Consider the following 18459-nt stretch of genomic DNA (forward strand, 5'->3'; position numbering starts at 1 on the left):
GTGCCTCATCTTCAGCTCGGCGTGTGTCTGAGTGTTCTGTGAACTGTGCGGGCATCTACTTTTGTTCTTCTGTTGATTTTTCTTTCTCTTTTGATGCATTCTTGAAAATGATAGACTATCCAAGGGTTTGCCTTTTTCCTGACCTCTGTCGCCTGTCTTTGCTGTATATTTTGTTCCAGATCGTTGGATCTACAGCCCCGTAATGTCTGATTCTATAGTAATCTCTGCTCTGCATCTGTGCTCTCTCCCTCCTCCTCCTCAGATCCATCTCCATGTTCCTGCCTTTTGGTAGAACTTCTGCTACTTTGGCTCTACCTAGCTAGGCCTGGCTTCTTCCAGTCTTGCCTGCTAAGCTCAGTCTGTGGGAGGGTGTCCTGTCATGCATTGATTGGTGCCATTGGAAATTTATGGACTCCAATTGCAGCTGGATGTGCAGTACTGCCTGGCAATCCTTTCCCCGTCCCTCATCAGCTGCTTCTCCCATTATCCTTGGCAGTTCCCTTAGACCTTTGACATTCTCATCAGGCCCCTCACCTGCCCTGCCTTTTGCCAAGAAAGTGACCTTGCCTTTTACATCACAGAGAAAATAGAGGCCTTCAATCTTCATCCCCTATTGCCGTGAACAGAGCCACCATCTGAGATATTCAATTCCCCTGAGCCACGGCCCGGGAACTCTGGAAACCCTTCCCCCTCACCTCCACATCCAGTCAGACCTGTGCCACATATCCATTGTTTCCATCATAAATGCCTAACCCCAAAGGCCTCCTCTCCTCCTGCCCTTCCATCTTCAAAAACAGAGCTCTGAGAAAGTTGACTGCACTGAGTAGAGGCTGGAGGCTGTCTCCATCCCCACCATTAGCCTCATGAGGGCCTGCTCACTGGAGCCAGCCTCCTCCTCCCAATGCCCTTCTCTCCTGTCCAGGTCTACCTCTCATAATCAGGTGCTGACTCTTTGGAAGTGTGCAGTGGACTGCTGGCAGTGCCTAGAAGTCCTAGTCAGTCAGTGTTCTAGCACAAACATGGGTGGTTTTGCCTCAGCCTAGGATAGGTGCCTTATTCTGTCAGATTGATAAGCCTGAGGAGTATCGGCCACAGCCCTGTGGTAATACCTAAATCCTGCAGCTGTGATTGCACAGCTGGACAATAGCTGCTGTGCTCCAGGTCTGCTGGGGGTGTTTCCAGGCTGTCCCACCAGCCTTGGGAGCATGGCACATGGCATTCATTCCTTCATTCTTGTGTCAGATGAGAGAAGGCTAAGGTGTGGGAAATGAGGCTATGGCTGGATACCAGACCTGGATCCTGAGGCTCACTTGTCTGTCTTGGGATTGTCCAGGCTCTTGTGGACCTCTTGCCTGTCATCAAATCTGAGTCCTTCCCTTTAGGAACATTTGTGACCTAGCTCCAGAGCCTGGTACCTTGTTGCAGTCCTCTGAGGTTGTGTGAGCCAGGAAGCTGGGAAACCTCTGTCCTCAGCAGGCCTCGCCCCTGCCTTCTGCCCCGGCTGACCATCTTCTAAAGAAGTGTTTTCGCTCTGCCTACTCTCAGCTTGTGTTGTTTCTGTGCCTCAGTTTCCCTCCTCATTGCTTCTTGGCTTTGGTCCCATTTACTACAGCTGATCTTCTTGGAGGATCTGCTGCAGCCCCCACACACTCCCACTCAGTTTGGGCCATTCTGCTCCCTCTGTCTGGGCTTCCGCTCCTGGTAGCTGGTAGACATAGAGCTGTTTGGCCTTGAATTCAGCTAATCAGCTCATTTGGAAGATTCAGTACTCTTGTTTTAAAAACACTTTCATTTTTAAAATTATCTTGACAAATTTAATCACTTGAGAGAAGGATCATAAAATAAACACGCGTCTCATCCCACCCGCTTTATGTAACAAGTGTTTGTGGTTTGCTTGACAGCTCTTTGCTTTTGATTTTAAGGTTACAGTAGTGGTTCCAAGTGCTCTGTACCCCTCTCCTGCTCCAAAGTACCACCATCCTTTGCATGCAGGTTGTCATAGGCATCCCACTTGTGAGAGTGGCTCTGAGTGGGGTTGTTAGCACATCACATAAACTGTGTGGCTCTGCTTTCTGGGCCATGGTCTCCTGTTTCTTTTGTTGTAGGCCATTGAACTAAGCTGTGCTGGGCTCAGCTGTTCACTTTATGTGTGCTTACCATTGCATTGTACCACCCAGCCCCACCATGATCCAGGTCACCTGTTGGCAGCCTCTCTTGGTTTCTGCTTGATCTACACTCCACTCCACTGCCACTTTGGGTGTTTGAAATGGGAACTGGATGCCTGTCATTTACTGCTGCTCCACGCAGATGGTATGAAGGAAAAAGGAACACATGTATCCCTTGATCCCCTTGGGGCCCTGGGCTGGGCTCCTGTACACATACCTTCCTGTGCTCTGACAGTGGAAACTTTGGGAACAACAACCAGCATCTACTTGAGCACCATGTGTGCTAACTACTGTTCTCAGCTCTTTGCACCCTGAGAGGCTTTTGATGCTTACAGGCCTCTGATGGCTTAAAGGTCTGATTCTTTATGGTGGTGCCATAGTGTATACAGATGACTACTTTGGCTTTTACTCTCATTATTACATTCAACCAATCACCTGAGTTATACAGCATTTTACTATTAGATTGGGTTATTGTAGGCGATCTTGTCCAGCTGTTGCTAGTGTAATCACTCAGCACATTTGAGGTTGGCCAGGCTATTAGTAGGTTAAATGTAGTAAATGCATTGTTGTTTGCTTGCTTGAGTTGAGATAAGATCTCAACTGTAGCCTGAGCTGGCCTGGAACTCACAGTGATCCTGTTGCTTCAGCATCCCAGGTACAGGGATAATGAACCACCCCCATCTTTGTTTTTGTTTCTGATTTTTGTTTCTAGAGACAGGGTTTCTCTGTGTAATAGTCCTAGCTGTCCTGGAACTTGCTTTGTAGACCAGAGAGACCAGACCCCTACACTGGTTCTGCTCTCTCTACCATGCCTGCTCCTTTTCCTCTTTCTTCTGTTCTGGCGTCAGTAGCCAGGACAGTGTCAGCAGTCACTCTTTCCTTCTGGGACCTTCCGAGATAATGGCCTTCCTAAGCCTTTTATTCTTACCCCTCTCTCCTGTCTGCAGGGCCAGGAGCTCCTTACCCATGCTTGTCCTTGGTTACTGCTCTGTTATCATCACTCATACCAAAACATGGTCTGTCACTTCTGTGCTCTGAAGCCCTTGGTAGCACTCTCTGGTAGTTGTATTGGTCCCCAGAGGTCTTCGTGGCGCCGTGACAGCCTTTCCTGGGCTTTCTTCACCTCACCCTCAGTTCCTGTTCCATGCAGGTTTCCCTTGCTTCTGTCACCTGGAACTTGTCACATCCCCAGGTTTCATCTCTGTCTTCTCCTGAGCATGCTCTTCTGTGGACCTGAGGTCCCTTTCCTTTGCTGGTGTATTGTTTCCCAGGGGCAACGGTAACAAAGTGCCAGGGACTTGGCAGCTCTAAGCCTTGGGCCTTTCTTTCCTCTCACAGTTTGGAAGCAAAGTGTTGTCAAGGTTGGCCCACCCGCCCTCACCTGCCCAACTTTTGCTGGTTATGTCACTTGACCCTCCACTTGTAAGTATTTCTTCACATCTTCTCCTTTCATCTTTCTCTTGTCATAATACATACTTGTGATGACATTTATGACCGCTGGGTTAATCCTGGCTAGCATCAGGGTCCTCTTAATCACATCTTCAAAGGTCCCTTTAAAGAAGCTTTGGTGGCCATTCATTTTCCATTATTGTGTCGTGATACCAGATAACCCAGTTACCAAGAGGAAAGGTTAAGCTGACGGTGGTGGCGCACACCTTTAATCCCAGTATTGGGGAGGCAGAGGCAGGTGGGTCTCTGTGAGTTTGAGGCTAGCCTGGTCTACAAAGCAAGTTTCAGGACAGCCAAGGCTACACAGAGAAACCCTGTCTCGAAAAACAAACAAACAGAAACAAAAAAGGGGGGTATATTTGGACTCCTGGATTCAGAAGTTTTGTGCCATGGCCAGTCGGCTCTGTTGCTTTTGGACCTGTGTGGAGTAGAACATTATATCAGAGAGCGTGCGTGGAGCAGAGCAGCTCACTTGTGGTGGAGAGGAAGCAAAAATGAGAGTCCAGAAAAGACCTAATGACTTGGTTTTCTTCTGCTAGGCTTTCACCCCCCGACTCAAGGGTCCCCCCCCCCCATCTCCCATCATTGCCACAGGTCAAGGACTGAATCAGTTCATAGACAAGATCCAGACTCTACCACCTGTAGCTGCATGTTCCAGAGACTGACATAGAAATAAATGCCTTTGGAGAGCAGTGGCTCTCTTTGGACACCTGTCTCCAAGTTTCCTCTTTGACTCTGCAGTTCCTGCTATCCTCTCTACGTCCTTGGTGGCCACTTATTCTGGCCATGGCCCCACTGTGCTCTGTGTAGCCTTAGTGGTTGCCTGTGAGTGTCCCGACTCGCTCCTGGTGCACTCTACATGTACTTGGTGCCGCCTCCAATGTGGAGTCTCCATCCAGGCTGCCCCAGAAATGTTTCTTTTTCTCATGTCCTTAGTTCCTGGCACATGCCTGCTCCTTAATCAGTGTGACACCTGAATCACTGTAGCAGGACCCAGTCTTGTCACCATGCTGGGTAATATTGCTAGGCCATCACCTTTCTTGACACAGCCAACTTAGCAGGGTCTCATTCTCCCCACTGGGCTCTGCCTTCGATGCCTTGCAGGCCCTCTGTATTGTCTCACATTGCCTGCCATTCATTTGGAGCACTACTACCAGAGCGATCTTTTTGAAGCACAGTTTCCCTCCCTGCACCAGGGTCAAAAGCCATGGTGCCATGTAGCCTTTGTGGCTACAGCCTCAGGGTTTACCCGCTTGTACCCTGCTACGGGCTGATCATTGGTGACAATGTCTGTTCACTTCTGGGGCCCATTATGATTTTCTTGCCTTCCTCTCTTGACAATGAACTGCATATTTCATTGCTCTCTCTATAAATGGGAATTCAAGTGCTTTCATTTCCTAAAAAATGCCTCTTTAGCTTCTTTTGGTCCCTTTACACCCTTTTGTTGGCTCACTGCACAATGGCCAAGGACGAGAAGCATCTTTTTTCTGCCGGTGCTCTCCACCATAGTGGGACTCTTCCAGAAACCACTCAGGTCTTGTATGTGATGATCCAGGTTTGCATAGGAGCAGGAGTAGGTGCTGGCATTCCTTTTGATACCTATGCCAGTGGGGCAGATGTGCATCCATCCAACCAGCCCTAACAGAATGAGATGTTCTGTTACCCGCTGTTTGTACTAAGGGTGTGCTGAGAATAAGAGGCATTTCAGACATGGGACTGCTCTCCAATCTCACCCTCTGGAAGATACATGACAGTTAGGAATCATACCCAAAACATGTCTATACGGGAGGAATGATTCCACCAGGAGACTGGGGCTCTCTCCAGAAGTGGAGCAAAGAGTAGACCCAGAGGAAGGTGGAGGGCCATTAGGGGAGAGCTGTCTCCATCCTGAGAAAGCATCTCCCCATCTCCTGTTTCACCTTCTTCTATTCCCCTCCAGGTCAGAAAATCCAGCCAGGAGGTGCTGCTGGCTCTTGTGGAGCAAGGTCTAATTTCCCAGTGTGACATCGAAGGCCAAGTGTGTCCCATTCTGCTGGAGCGCTCTTCCCCTGTCTGTGACGATGAGTGCAGAGCAGAGGCCATGAGTGTAAGTCTTCCTGGGAGTGGCTTGCAAACCTGGTGGCTAATGTAGGACTTGAATTCTCACAAGAGCTGGACTTTGGCCAGCACCATTCCCTGAGTAAGGTGGCCAGGGCTCATTCAAGGCAGTTCAACTAGTAGCTTTGAACCTGTTTTTAGACGTGCTCATTCTCGAGCACCAGGGCTGGAGAAGTCCCAGCCATGTGAGTGTTGCCAGCCACTGACTCAAACCGCTGCTGCTCAGGATCTTCATTCTCACGGCAGAACTTCTCAGCCTGGGGATTTTACCCTTGTTTCCCCCAGTCACGGGCCAGGAATAATCCAACAGACCTGATGTCTTCTGTTGATGCCAAGAAGGTGTGTAAGCAGTGCTAGATCCCTGACAAGTGGGTGTGGCAGCACACTGGCAGAAGCAGAGAGGGGAGACTCAGCCTCTGCCCTGCCATGTTGGATTTCCCTGTGGCATCCTGTGGTATCAGGCTACATATACTATTAGTAAGGGGCTGTATAGTAGCCCTGGCCTCCTCCTTCCTCGTTATTTGATGGTGAGCACTGCTGGCTTCTGCTGTGCTCGCCCAGTGCCACAGCCTGGCCTTGCTCCTCCTCTGTGTTCAGGGACCATCATGGGCCACCTCATTTCCTTCAAGCACTCCCCTCTGTTGGCCCGTGCAGATGAGACTGTGTGCTGGACCCTTCCCGAGAGTTCCAGTTCAGAGCTGCAGGATCGGCCCGGCCTGGATGATGAATGCCGGGTGAGCAGATAGTTGTTTTCTTGTTCAGAAAGGAATGACGTTACAGGAAGGAATTATTTTTTTTCCCAAAGTGCAAAAGCATTATACGCCATGTAACTAAAAAATTACATTGCAGCGTCAGAACGTTGGCAATTATTCTTCATTTATATAAAAGTTTTTTTTTCAACTATGCGTTAGAGGTCTGGATTTTTAAACTAATTTAATTTTTTGCATATTCCATATGTTTATAAGATGAATCAGTCTGAGGAATAATTGATTATTAAAATTCAAATTCTCCAGGGTTCTTTTATAAATTTCAAGTTTCTCTACAAGAAATTTAATTTACTTTGCAAAATGAACCTGGTTAATAGCATTTAGCCAGGGTATTTGGCAGTGGAGCAGTGAACTTTGCCAAGTAGATCTTCTTTTTCATTTGGAAGTTGGTCCAGCGAGTTTCCAAGGTTACAGCTGGCAGCCAAGAATCTTATCCCTAAAGACTGATAATGCCACAGAGAATAATGCTGAAGGCATTTATGCAGGATTTTTATTTTGTTTTGTTTCCAAACACTCCATTCTTATCAGTGGGGTCCACCCCCCCCCCCCCCATTTTTTTCTTTTTTCTTTTTGGTAGGACTGTTTGGAAAATATAACAAGCCTTCCATAAACAATCCCCACAGGCCATTTGCAGACTAAATTGGTTTCTGGTTTGTGATTTGAAGCCCTACTGTGCATGCCCAGACCAGTCATGCAACTCTGTCTTCTTGTGTTTGGAGGGCTTGCTTGTCTTTCTGTGGATCCCACAGGAGCAGAAGATGCTGTTCTATGGGCCAACTGTGCTCTGGTCCAGTTCTTTCCCTGGATCCTGGAAGTTAGGGGGCCCTGGAAATCAAGAGCTGTGGGGCTGTCTTCTTTTCAGCTGGGAAATGACAATGTATGTGGCATGTAGGTGATTTTATTTGAGGAAGAAAAGATTACATGTATGTTATGGAGCTCCCCAAGAAAATTGTTGTCTGGTTCAGTACCCTAAAATCTACAATAATAGCGTGTGTTTACTGAGAACAGAGCGATGGCGATGGTAGAAGCGGATTGGACTGGACAAAACTCTCTACATTCTGGACTCTTTGTGGCCTTGTGTGTGAATGTTGTGGCTCTGCAGATGCTCAGAAGGAGGCTGTTCTGCAGGAAATGGCCTGTTACATGGATGACACACACATCTCTCTCTTCCTCAGCTTCAGTTCTCGTTGGGAGTCACAGTCAGTCAGTTCTGATTGTTCTGTGGGGACAGGACTCAGGTCATGACTTATCCCATGTATATGCACATTGCTTTGCTGATGTCTTTCCCTATACCTTGATCACTGCTAGTGATGCCTCCTCTCTGTGATCACAGGCTGCTGCATGCCCATCTCCTTTCACTTAGCAGTTGAGTTATAAAGCTCCATTTACCTGTCCCTTGAAACGGTGAGCTCTGACCTCGGGTCACTGTGGCCTCACACCATCAGTGCCCAACACAAGGCCAAGCTCAGAGTCAGTGCCGAATAAATGTTAGTTGTTGGATGAATGGATTGGTAAAAACTGTGAGCGCTGTATCTTGTAATTATATCTCAACAGGATAAACAGGCCACTGGAGACCAATTATAATTCCTCTTGCTTGCAGGGAGGCCATTAGCATTCTGCGATGATAACTAATTGTCAGAAGCCTGTTTTTCTCTCAACACGTTTTCACAGTAAGGCTTCCTTATTTTTTGGCGTCATCCCTACTTTGATTCATTTTTATTTGTGCATTTATTTAAGAGAATGCTGTGGTGGGCTGTAAAGAATACTTGGCTCCAAGCAACTGGTGACGACCGTTATTCCACACAAGTGCTTCCCAGGGCTGCTGGAATGTCATTTCTTGTCACTGTGTGCTGCCTTTTAATGATTCTGGATTTGTCTTATATGGTGTAGTAATAAGGTCATGTGGGTGTGGTGGACGAGGAGGAGTGGAAAGAGATACAGGGAGCTCTTTAGTTGCCCGTTGCCCTGGATACAGAGGTCTCACATCCTCATTTATTGTGGCTGTCAGTGTACACTCTGCTAAGCATTACATCAGAAACAGGTGTCCTCAGAGTTTGAAGACAGAGGCCTTTTCCTGATTTGTGTTCTGGGCTTGGATTACCCTTCCCTCACCCCAATTAGGTTTCTTTGTGTTTCTTTCTCCCCCTCCCCCCATTCTCTTGTCTGTATACAAATTCTCAACAGAATGATGGCTATATTACCCGCCCAGAATTCTTCACTGTACTATGGCAGTGCTGTGTCCCTGAGAGACAAAGCTTGGAGACAGAATGTCTGTCCTTCCTTCCTTCTGTTTTTTTTTTTTCTGTTTACTTATTTTGGGATATTCTTCCTAAAGGAGGTAGCTTTTTATTGTTTTAATTTCAAACTTGCAGAAGAACTAGAAAAATATAAATATGAGCTCCTGTGTGCCCTTGTTCCCGTTTCTCTAGTAGCTTGTCACTTTTATGTGTGCCATCCTTGCTTTTCTGTTTGCACAGACATATGCATGTGTGTAAAGCATATGGTATATATATTGTGCAAAGCATCTATGTATATATGCATGTATGTATACACGTATATATGTGTGTCTATACACACACACACACACACACACACACACACACACACACACGAGCCATTTGAGAATGAGTTGGAGACTTGGTCATTTTGCATTCAAAGACTTCGGTGTGTGTTTCCTAACCCAAGGATAGCACAGGGATGGAGTCAGAACATTTCAGTGAGTGCTGATGTCACCTAGCTTGACATTGCATGTCTGTCAGTCTCTCTTGGCCCTGAGTCATCCTTTCTCTGCTCTCCTGATCTTAGGTGGTTCCTAGGTGTTTGGGAGGTCTCAACACAGTCTAGGCCAGTTCTTTTGTAGAGTGTCTTCTGTCTTAGCATCGCCTGCTGTCTCCTCCATTTTGATGTTAGCCTCTGTTTCTCTGACAGAAATGTCATAGACATAAACATGTTTTTGGTATGTCATGGCAGGAAGCTTAGGACTCAGACACTGTTATGCCAATTTTGACATAGTCAGAGATGGTGTCTGCCAAGTTCTCAGCTGCTGTGTCCTTTCAGGAGTAAGGAGAGTGTGCAGTAGGCCTCCTCCTGGGACTTACCCACTGGCCTTTGTGCCTAGCTGGCATCCTGCTGTGAAGTGGCCCTTCTGAGCAATTTTGTTTAAGATCAGAGCTCTTTTCTCTTCCTAAATTCTTGTTAGAGCACACCAGTCAAAAATGTGGCTCTAGAGTTTTCTTTGTGGCATGACATGGTTTTGATAAATTCAGTTCACATGAGGAGTTCATTTTTGTTCTGTGTTTAAGAGAACTTATTTTCTTCATGTGAACTGAGATTTCCTAGGATAGCGTTGTTGGCAGCGCTCATTCACCCTTCACTGTCTGACAGATCTCCAGTGTTTCCTTTCATTCATGATTGTCAATTCTTTTAGCATTTCAACTCAGTTTTAAACCTTACTTTCTCAGTTGTTTGTTTTGCTATGACTTTCTACTTTGTTCCTTTCCTTCTGTTTTCAAGAGTTCAGCCTGCTTGGTTTGTAAAAAGGAAGCAGTGGTTTTGAACCTATCTTTTCTGCTGTATTTAAAGAGGCAGGTTCAATGCTTATGCCCGTCTGAGTTACTAACGTATCATCAAGAATTATTTATGTTTACAAGTTTCTTTTTTCATGGGCACATGATTGGGTTTCTTGTATCCAGTCTCATTGTTTATGCCTTTTAATTGGCATACTTAATCCATTTTGCTTGATATTGTTGTTGACATGTTTGGATTTGTTTCTACCCTTTTGCATTTGTTTTACATTTTTCTTACCAGTTTTTTGTTCTTCTATTAATTCTTTAATTTAATTTGTGTGTTGGGGTAACTGAATACTTTCAGGGTTACATTGTGATTTCTCCGTCACTGGCTTCCACCCTCTGTGCTGTTGTTTTCATGTGCTACATTGTAAATCAGAAAGTGTAGCTTTACAATTTTTTTTAAAAAGTTATATCTTTTGAAGAAATTACTAAGAGAAAGATAATAGCATTTTATATGCTGAATTTTGCCATTTTTGGTGACTGCTCTTCCTATCATTTCTCTCCATGTGAAGAACTTCCTTCAAGGCTCCTAGTGGTTCTGGTCTTAAAGGAGTCCTTACTTTCCTCACTTTTTATGTTAGTTTTGCTGGGTATAGAACTGTGGGTCTACAGCTCTGTTTCTTTTTGTAAAGTGTTAAAGCCATTGTTGCCATTGGGTCTCCTGTTTCTCTCTGAAGTCAGCTTTCATTCTTAAGCTTTTATAGATACAGTATCTTCCCCAAGCTTTTTTTTTTTCTTCTTCTTCTCACAATGGGTCCTAACAGTGTTTGTTATCCTACTCCATATTTGTTGAGCAACCTAGATTTTACAGGGCTTGGGAAGTTTGGGGATTTGTTCCTGATGGAGGAGGGTCATCTGTCTATATTACTTTCATTGGTTAATAAAGAAACTGCCTTGGCCCTTTAATAGGACATAAAATTAGGTAGGCAGAGTAGACAGAACAGAATTGTGGGAGAAAGAAAGCAGAGTCAGGCAGATGCCTCAGGCAGTCGCCATGCCTCTCCTCTCTGAGTCAGACGCAGGTTAAGATCTCTCCTGGTAAGCCACCACCTCGTGGTGCTACACAGATATTAGAAATGGGTTAAAGCAAGATGTGAGAGCTAGCCAATAAGAGGCTGAAACTAATGGGCCAGGCAGTGTTTAAATGATACAGTTTCCGTGTAATTATTTCGGGTGTAAAGCTAGCCGGGTGGTGGGACGCACGCAGCCCGCTGCTCCTTCTATATGTTCCTTCACATACTCCTTCCTTTGCAATGCAGTTCCTTTTTAGTTTTTTGAGGTAATGTCACTGTGTAAGCCCGGCCGGTCTTGAACTCACCATAACTCATAATCCTCCTGTTTCAGACTCTTGAGTGCAAAATCGAAGTCCTATGCCAACACTCCTGGCTGGCCTTCATCTTTTAAGGGCATCTAGACATGCAATCTCTGCCTTTTGGTTGGCCCTCACTGCTTTCAAATAGCTGACTCTTCAGTTTGCTGAACTTCCGTAGCTGTTATCCACAGGGCAGTTGATCTCCAAGGCTCATGGACAGCTGCAGCTCACTGCTGTGACAGTACCTGATGAAAGAGACTCACAAGATAGAAATATTTATTTGCTTTATTATTTTTGCAATTTCAGAGGTTCTCATCTGTTCATGATGGGAAATATTAGGCAGAATGGCTGACATCAAGGAGGACAGGGAGCAGAACAGAACAGGAACAGGAGAGGCCAGGGCCAGATCCAGTCCCAGATGTCCCCATGACCTCCTTCATCCCAAACAGGCCCCACCACCCCCGTTAGTGGATTAAAGCACTCTTGGGCCAGGAGCTGCTTCCTGGAGATGCTCACACAGGCACACCCAGAGTTGATACCTTCCCTAACTTGCTGTTTGTCAGTCCAGTTCCATTCAAGGGCACCTGTTACAAAGCTACTCTGTTACTGTGTGATTCTATTCTGTAGTTTCCATTTCTTTGAGGAGAGTCTTGGTCTGCTCATTAATTGTAACTGTCTTTTCTTTGTAGTTCCCAAGCATATTTATAATGACTGCTTTATGTTCTTTTTAAAGTTTGTAAATTCTAACTTCTGAGTACTGCTTTTTGTTTGTTTTTGTTTTTTTAACTATGGATCACACTTTCTAGTCTCATGCTCATTTTATTTATTTCTTAATGATGCTAGGTCCATGCCTGTGCAGATTTTGTTTTTGTTTTGTATCTTGTTGATAAAATAGAAAGTAGATTTTCTTACTTTTCTCTGAAGAGTGTTACCTGAGCTGTGAGAAGTGTTTCAGATCTTGCTTTCCAGGCAGTAGTTATGTGACCCTCATCATCTTCTCTGTATGTACCCAGCTCATAGACTGTCTAGTGAGGCAGATAAGATAGCATCATGATGGTGAGCTCTTCTTTCTTGGCTTCCTTTTGGATTCCTCCCTAAGTACTTTACTCTTTCCAGCTTTCCTGGAAGGCTCAAACCTGAATTTTCAAACCAGTAACCCTGTAGTGTTTGCTTGGGGTCTCAGTTTTTGGCTCAGGAATGGAGTGTGAAGCCTGCTCAGCCACAGCCGTGCGGAGCAGTGTTGCCTGTGTGTCCTGTGGTTGTGTCTCACCCCAAGGCACTTCATTTGTATTTACACCACTGGACACGTCTCTGTGCTGGTTTCCTTATCTGAAAAGTGGGACAGTAACCATCCTGGAGGGAAAACATCCAGTGACGATCAATCAGGTGGTGCATGGTAGGGGCTGGGCAGCTGCTGACAGAGCTGCAGGAGAGCTCATATCTGGGTAATGTTAGGGACACCTTTGTCCTCTGTTGACCATCTGACTTGACAGAACTCAAAGGTATCCTGTGTTTTCCTTCCTGGGTATTTGAGGACTATTTCAAATGCGTGTCTTTTTACCCCTGTGATGGAGACGTTTGGTGTGTCAGGCCGTCCTGCTCTTCTTGTTGCACACAGATAATCTGCAGAATGGCGTCCATGCTGAAGAAGAACACAGTTAAGCGCCTGCTGCTGCCTCGGTTCTGTGAACTGTGCAGCGATGGAAAACTCTTCCAAGTTCGAAAGGTAGGAGCATAAGAGACTGCAGTCTGTCGCTCTAGTGTCCCTGTCTACTTGTTTAGTCAATTCTCGGGAGGGCCACTGCTGTCCAGGTAACAATGGACAGACTCACAGGTTCTTTGATTCCTTGGAATGATTAGTTCCAGAACCCTCTTGTCATCTCTGCACCTTCCACCCTATTCCTGGTTTCCCTTTGGGTTGCTCAAGATTTAGCTTTCTCAGCCCTGCTTAGAGGTAGTGATGCCCCAGCTTCTACCTTGCTCTTCAGGCCATGTGACAAGCGTGGTCAGGACTGGGGGGTCTCGTTCACTATGCAGGGAAGCGAACAGGCTCTGCCTTATCACTACCAAATGCATTATGCATCAAGATCAATTAGGAGCCAGGAACCCAAAGAAGTGGGCAACCTCCTGTAAATCCCTGTTTTCAATGCAGCAGGCACCTGGCATGGTGCTGTGTGGGCGATGGGCCTGGTACAGGCTTGTTAGCTGTCTGACTAGAGGGATAATTGCTCTCAGGGTTCCTGCTTGTTAGGCTTTACAATTTGTTAAGACAAAAAGAAAGAAAAAGAAATGATGGGGAGGCCTTTGCCTTTCACAGGTATGCGCCACGCATTTTGGTGATATTTGTCATGCTGTCGGACAAGAAGCCACTGAGCAATTTTTGGTATGTGAAGCTTTGCCAATCGTAATTGCTGCCACACTTCTTGATGTGCTTTGCAAATCTGTCGGCAAGTGGATGGGCACAGAGAGCCCAGACACTGTGCTGTGCCTTGTGACCTTGATGCTGTTCCCACTCCTGGTCACATCTCCTGTGCCTCCTCTGTCTGTGTTTTCTCAGCTGCCTTCTCACCACCCCTTCTGGTGCTCTTTCTTGCCTTTGAGTCTGCAAACACTAGGCATATTTTTCTTGGTTTCTGGGTTAAAATACAGAGCCTTGTCACCATTCAGGTCTCTTTAAAAGTATTTATTCTACCGTGCCTGCAGTCACCCCACATCTGCCCCACTGTGCTGGTCTGGCTGGGTTCAGCTCTGGCCACACAGTCTCAACTGGGAGTCAAAGTTCCCGTGACTGATGTGGCCAATGGAACACCACATCTCTAGTGCCCCCTGCTATGACTTTCACTCCTGTGAGGCAGTGGCTCTTCTCAAGACCATTCTACCTGTCCATTGAGAGACCCTCACGTGCTGCTAGCTCAGCTGGACTGCACTCTGGCCTTCTGGCCTTGCCCAGACTCACCTGCCCACATGCTGTAGAATGTTTCTTTTTTAATCCCCTGTATCCTTTTGTCATAGGACCTCTTGTGAGGGTTCACAGATGGGTACCTTGAGGACAGGGATTATACTGGGTTATCTTCGCCTAGGCGGCTGCTGGGCTCTCAGACTGCCCCTGTCTCTTCATTAATGCTCTAGCTTTGTGGTTGGAATTTAACCTCAAAGAGGGTCATCTCCAAATTGATTTTTAAATTTCAGTTCAGAAGCACATTTTGTTTATTTAAAGTGTAAGCCACATCAACGCCATTGTAAGCCAAGACAATTTATCCTGGGCTTCTGCTCTGAAGGCCTCAAGAATGTTAGCATCTCGTTGATGTCTTTGGTGGGGGCAGCAGTGGCCAGCACAGCCATTTTCCTGTAGGTGGCTCTTCCCTCTGTCACACCGTGCTCTCATTTGTGAAACATTTTCAGCTAAGTGTTTTACATTAGGATATTAAAATCAAAGCTCTTTAAAAGATAAAATTTAAAAGAGATAATGGCCAACTTCATGTAGACATAAATGAACATAGGTAAAAAAAATTATATTTAACTCATTTGCTAATAAAGGAAACCAGAAAAATATAACAGCCAATCTCAATGGAGAGCCCCACAGTACACATTCACAGTCTGAGCACAGAATCCAGGTGACTTCCAGAGGAATAGACAGGTCATCTACCTTCCTCTGGACATAATGTGCATGTCTGTAGACAGAAATTATTTATATTCTCACATTCTGTGTAGCCCAGACTAGCTTCAAATGCGTAATCCTTCCACCTCAGTCTTCTGAGTGCTGGGATTACAGGCGTGAGCCCCGTGTCTACTCTCAACTACCACAGGCTGACAATACCTTGGTCAAAGACAGTGCCCGTGGCTGAGTGAGTCTGCCATTCACCAAGTCTCTGACTTTTGAGCTGATCTAATTTAGCTGAGGAAGGAGTGTTGGCCCTTCTCTTTGTTGTTTTCTCCATTATCTTCAAATTTAACCAAATCACTTGTTAAGGTTAGGTGGTGAAAGAGCTATGCATTCTTTTCCTACTTACTGTTTCTTTTATGTGATCCCTTTAGAGAATGTGTTTTGCTGTTATCTTTTTATTGTTGTTTTGTTATGCCCCTGTGGCTCTGCCTTTGTAGGCTATTGGGACCATCTACAGGGTGCTCATATTTGAGTAGCTTTTGTTTGTCTGGTAGATACCAACGTTTTTTGAGCTCTGCTCCGATAGCATGTGGGGGATGCGGAAAGCATGCGCAGAGTGCTTTGTGGCTGTGTCCTGCAACACCTCCCCTGAGGTCCGCAGGGCCCAGCTCTCGCCCCTCTTCATCAGACTCATCAGTGATCCCTGTCGATGGGTGAGTGCTCACACAACTGGCCACCAGGTGTCAATCTCTCCAGCTGTCCTGCTGTCTCCAATTTCCGTCTTGGTTTCTGGCATGCATGTGTGTGTGTGTGTGTGTGTATGTATGTATGTATGTATGTATGTATGTTTCCCTTTCATTCATTGATGGCTGTAGTCAGAGCTAGATGTTGTGAGATCAAAATTAGGGTTACTAAAATGTCAAAGCCTTTGGGGTAAATACTAAGAAAGAGGCACACAGTTCAACACTTGGGGAAAGTGTACAATGTAGAAGCCAGAATTGAGAAGAAAAATCTCTAAGTGCTTTATTCTCTTTCCTACACTGCCATAGGCAGGTTGGACACTGTCAGTGAGGTCTTCCTACAGTCTTCATGAAGTCTAGTGTTAAGTGGAGTTCACATGAAGACTAGGCTGTGGGGTTTAATGTACCTCTTTTCCATTGATAATGGTTTACTTGGCTTTTAGTGGGTGGTTAGAAAGCAGCAAACTTGAGGTCAGCCATCTCTGTCCTGCCCTGGTGTCAGATCTGGTCCCTGCTGCAGGTCAACACTGTGTGCTCTGGTTCCAGGTGCGCCAAGCTGCCTTTCAGTCACTCGGCCCCTTTATCTCCACGTTTGCAAACCCACCCCGAGCTGGCCTGTCCATTCGGGAGGATGGCACCCTGAGCATCAGGCCACCAAGCCAAGAGGTGGACTCTGGGTTTGCCTCTAGACCACCCAGGTTCACCAGTTGCAGTGCCGACTCCTCAAACGGGTAAGCTCCAGCCAGTATACTTGGCACAACCCACCCTCCCCCTTCACCTCAAGCATCTATCTAGAATTCTAGCAATTATCTCATCTCCAGTTTTAGTAATAGTGACCTTCTGGGCAAGATGGAATATTAGAGTTTTAATTATGTAAAGAAGCAAAAAGTAATTGCAGTAATGATTTTGAAACATGACTGCCAGGTTATAAATAACGGAGCTACCGAGTCTCTTCAGTTAGATCAGATCTTCACGGAGGGTGGGGATGAAATGACCTGTAAAGAAAATTCTTTTTCTCCTCAAGTAATGGAGTTCTTTGGAGAATTTACACAGGGAAAAAGGTGAAGTATCCCAGACGTACATTTGTGACATGGGACAGTCTGTGTATACAAAGGCCCCATCCTTGTGTGCTGTGTTGACCCTCAGTGTTTTACTAGTGTGAAGGCTGATCTTGGGCTGTTCAGCTTGCCCTATGACAATGGTGGGCATGGACTGGCCATATTGAGGTAATTTTTAAGCACCCCATTATGCAGGAATGTGAGGTAGGACTGTGTGGGCACCTGACACCTTTGCATACAGACCTTCTCATCCCTCCAGACTTCTTCCTCCTGCTGCACTCAGTGTCCTCCTCCTCCATACTTCCTCCTCTTCCTCCTCCTGCACTCACGGTGCTTCTGCTGTGCCATTCCCGGGACCAGGTCTTCCTCATCAAGGCTTTCCAAGAGACTGGCACACAGTCAGCTCTTGCTGGTGCCTGAGCCTTTTGTTCCAAAGCCTGCCCCTCCTGGGGTACTGATAAACTTTAGGGGTATTTTCAGTGCACACTGCTCTCCCAGGGGACAGAGTGGTACTGAGGCAGCTGTGAGGTAGCAGTCTTCTGACACAATGGCAGGAGGGTGGAGGTCCCTGCTTCCGCCTCCTTCCTGTCTGCTCTGTGGCGCTGAGAGCTTGCTCCCTCCTTTGCTCTAGTCCTAAAGCAGCAGTGCACGTGGAGCCAGACCTGCTTCCAGAAGAGGCCTCTGTCAGGACCAGCCACCGGCACGACAGTAGCTCCTCTGCAGACACGGCAGAGAGCCAGCCAGGGAGCTCGTCTCCAGCCTTAGCTTTCCCAGCGCTCCCAGGGGGCAGTGGCTGCCTCAGCAACAGTGACCATGAAGCAGGTCCAGGAACTTCCGAGGACATGTTCAGCACTTTCCTGTATTGGCGAACTCCTCTGCCTGACATAAGCAAAGAAGTGGAGGTGCTTCTGAGTGGGGCTGGACCCCTGGAAGAGAGCCACAGTGGACCTGAACCCCTGGAAGAGAGCCACAGTGGACCTGAGGCTGCGTGTGACAGCTGTGTGGCCAGAAGCGAAATCCAGAAAGTCCTGAAGAGTCTGCAGGGGCATTTGCTGCAGGACCCAGACATTCAAGGTGAAGACAGGATGTCTGTGTTGTGGATGGTGTAGGACTGCTTCCTTCCCCCCCAGGCCCCTGTGCGGCAATGTCTGTCAGTATACTCTCTTAACTATCCTCACTCAGGGTCATGCCTAGTCCAGTCTGATATCTCCGAGCAGGAACTGTGTGAAGAGGGTTTCCAGACAGCGTGTGCACAGCCTGGAGGAAACCCTGACAGAACAGGGGACAGTGCTTGAGCAAACCTATGGTTACAGAAGGTTTATTAGCTCCAGGGACAGTGATGCCATTTCCCACACTCCCAGGGAGGCCCTCCTTTTTGAACCCATTGCCTCAGGCCTTCACTAAGTCCTAAGGTTTCTGTCTTATGCAACCAGGGAAAATACAACTTTTTTGCGGTATTTTTTATGTCATGACTAATGCTCCCACCAAATGTGGGGTCTCGGAGCCAGTCTCCTAATCCATGCTCGTTGTGCTTACCCCAGTTAGTCCTCAGCCAATCAACAGTGTTAGACTTGTGTTTGTCCTGAGTCAGAGAAACTGGGAGGGCAAGACTTGCTGCCGTTACTGGGTAAAGATCTGTGATGCTTTGGGGAAAGGAAATGTGAAGGTTTAGGTTGCCTCATGATTAGTCTTTGTCCC

At 46.6% G+C, this 18459-nt stretch overlaps 1 protein-coding gene across 8 annotated transcripts in view; it reads left to right on the plus strand.

Moving 5' to 3' along the window:
- The window catches only part of LOC119815406 (putative serine/threonine-protein phosphatase 4 regulatory subunit 1-like), an 80434-nt gene that overhangs the window by 49006 nt on the left and 12969 nt on the right, over positions 1–18459 (plus strand). For all 8 annotated transcript variants that reach the window (XM_038331519.2, XM_038331522.2, XM_038331520.1 and 5 more), the window contains exons 6-11: positions 5554–5700; positions 12978–13085; positions 13677–13742; positions 15518–15676; positions 16250–16434; positions 17393–17835. In XM_038331519.2, coding sequence (XP_038187447.1) covers positions 5554–5700; positions 12978–13085; positions 13677–13742; positions 15518–15676; positions 16250–16434; positions 17393–17835 — 1108 coding nt within the window. The remainder of the gene's footprint in view (positions 1–5553; positions 5701–12977; positions 13086–13676; positions 13743–15517; positions 15677–16249; positions 16435–17392; positions 17836–18459) is intronic.

Source organism: Arvicola amphibius, chromosome 5, assembly GCF_903992535.2.
Source record: "Arvicola amphibius chromosome 5, mArvAmp1.2, whole genome shotgun sequence".
NCBI classification, from domain to species: Eukaryota; Metazoa; Chordata; class Mammalia; order Rodentia; family Cricetidae; genus Arvicola; species Arvicola amphibius.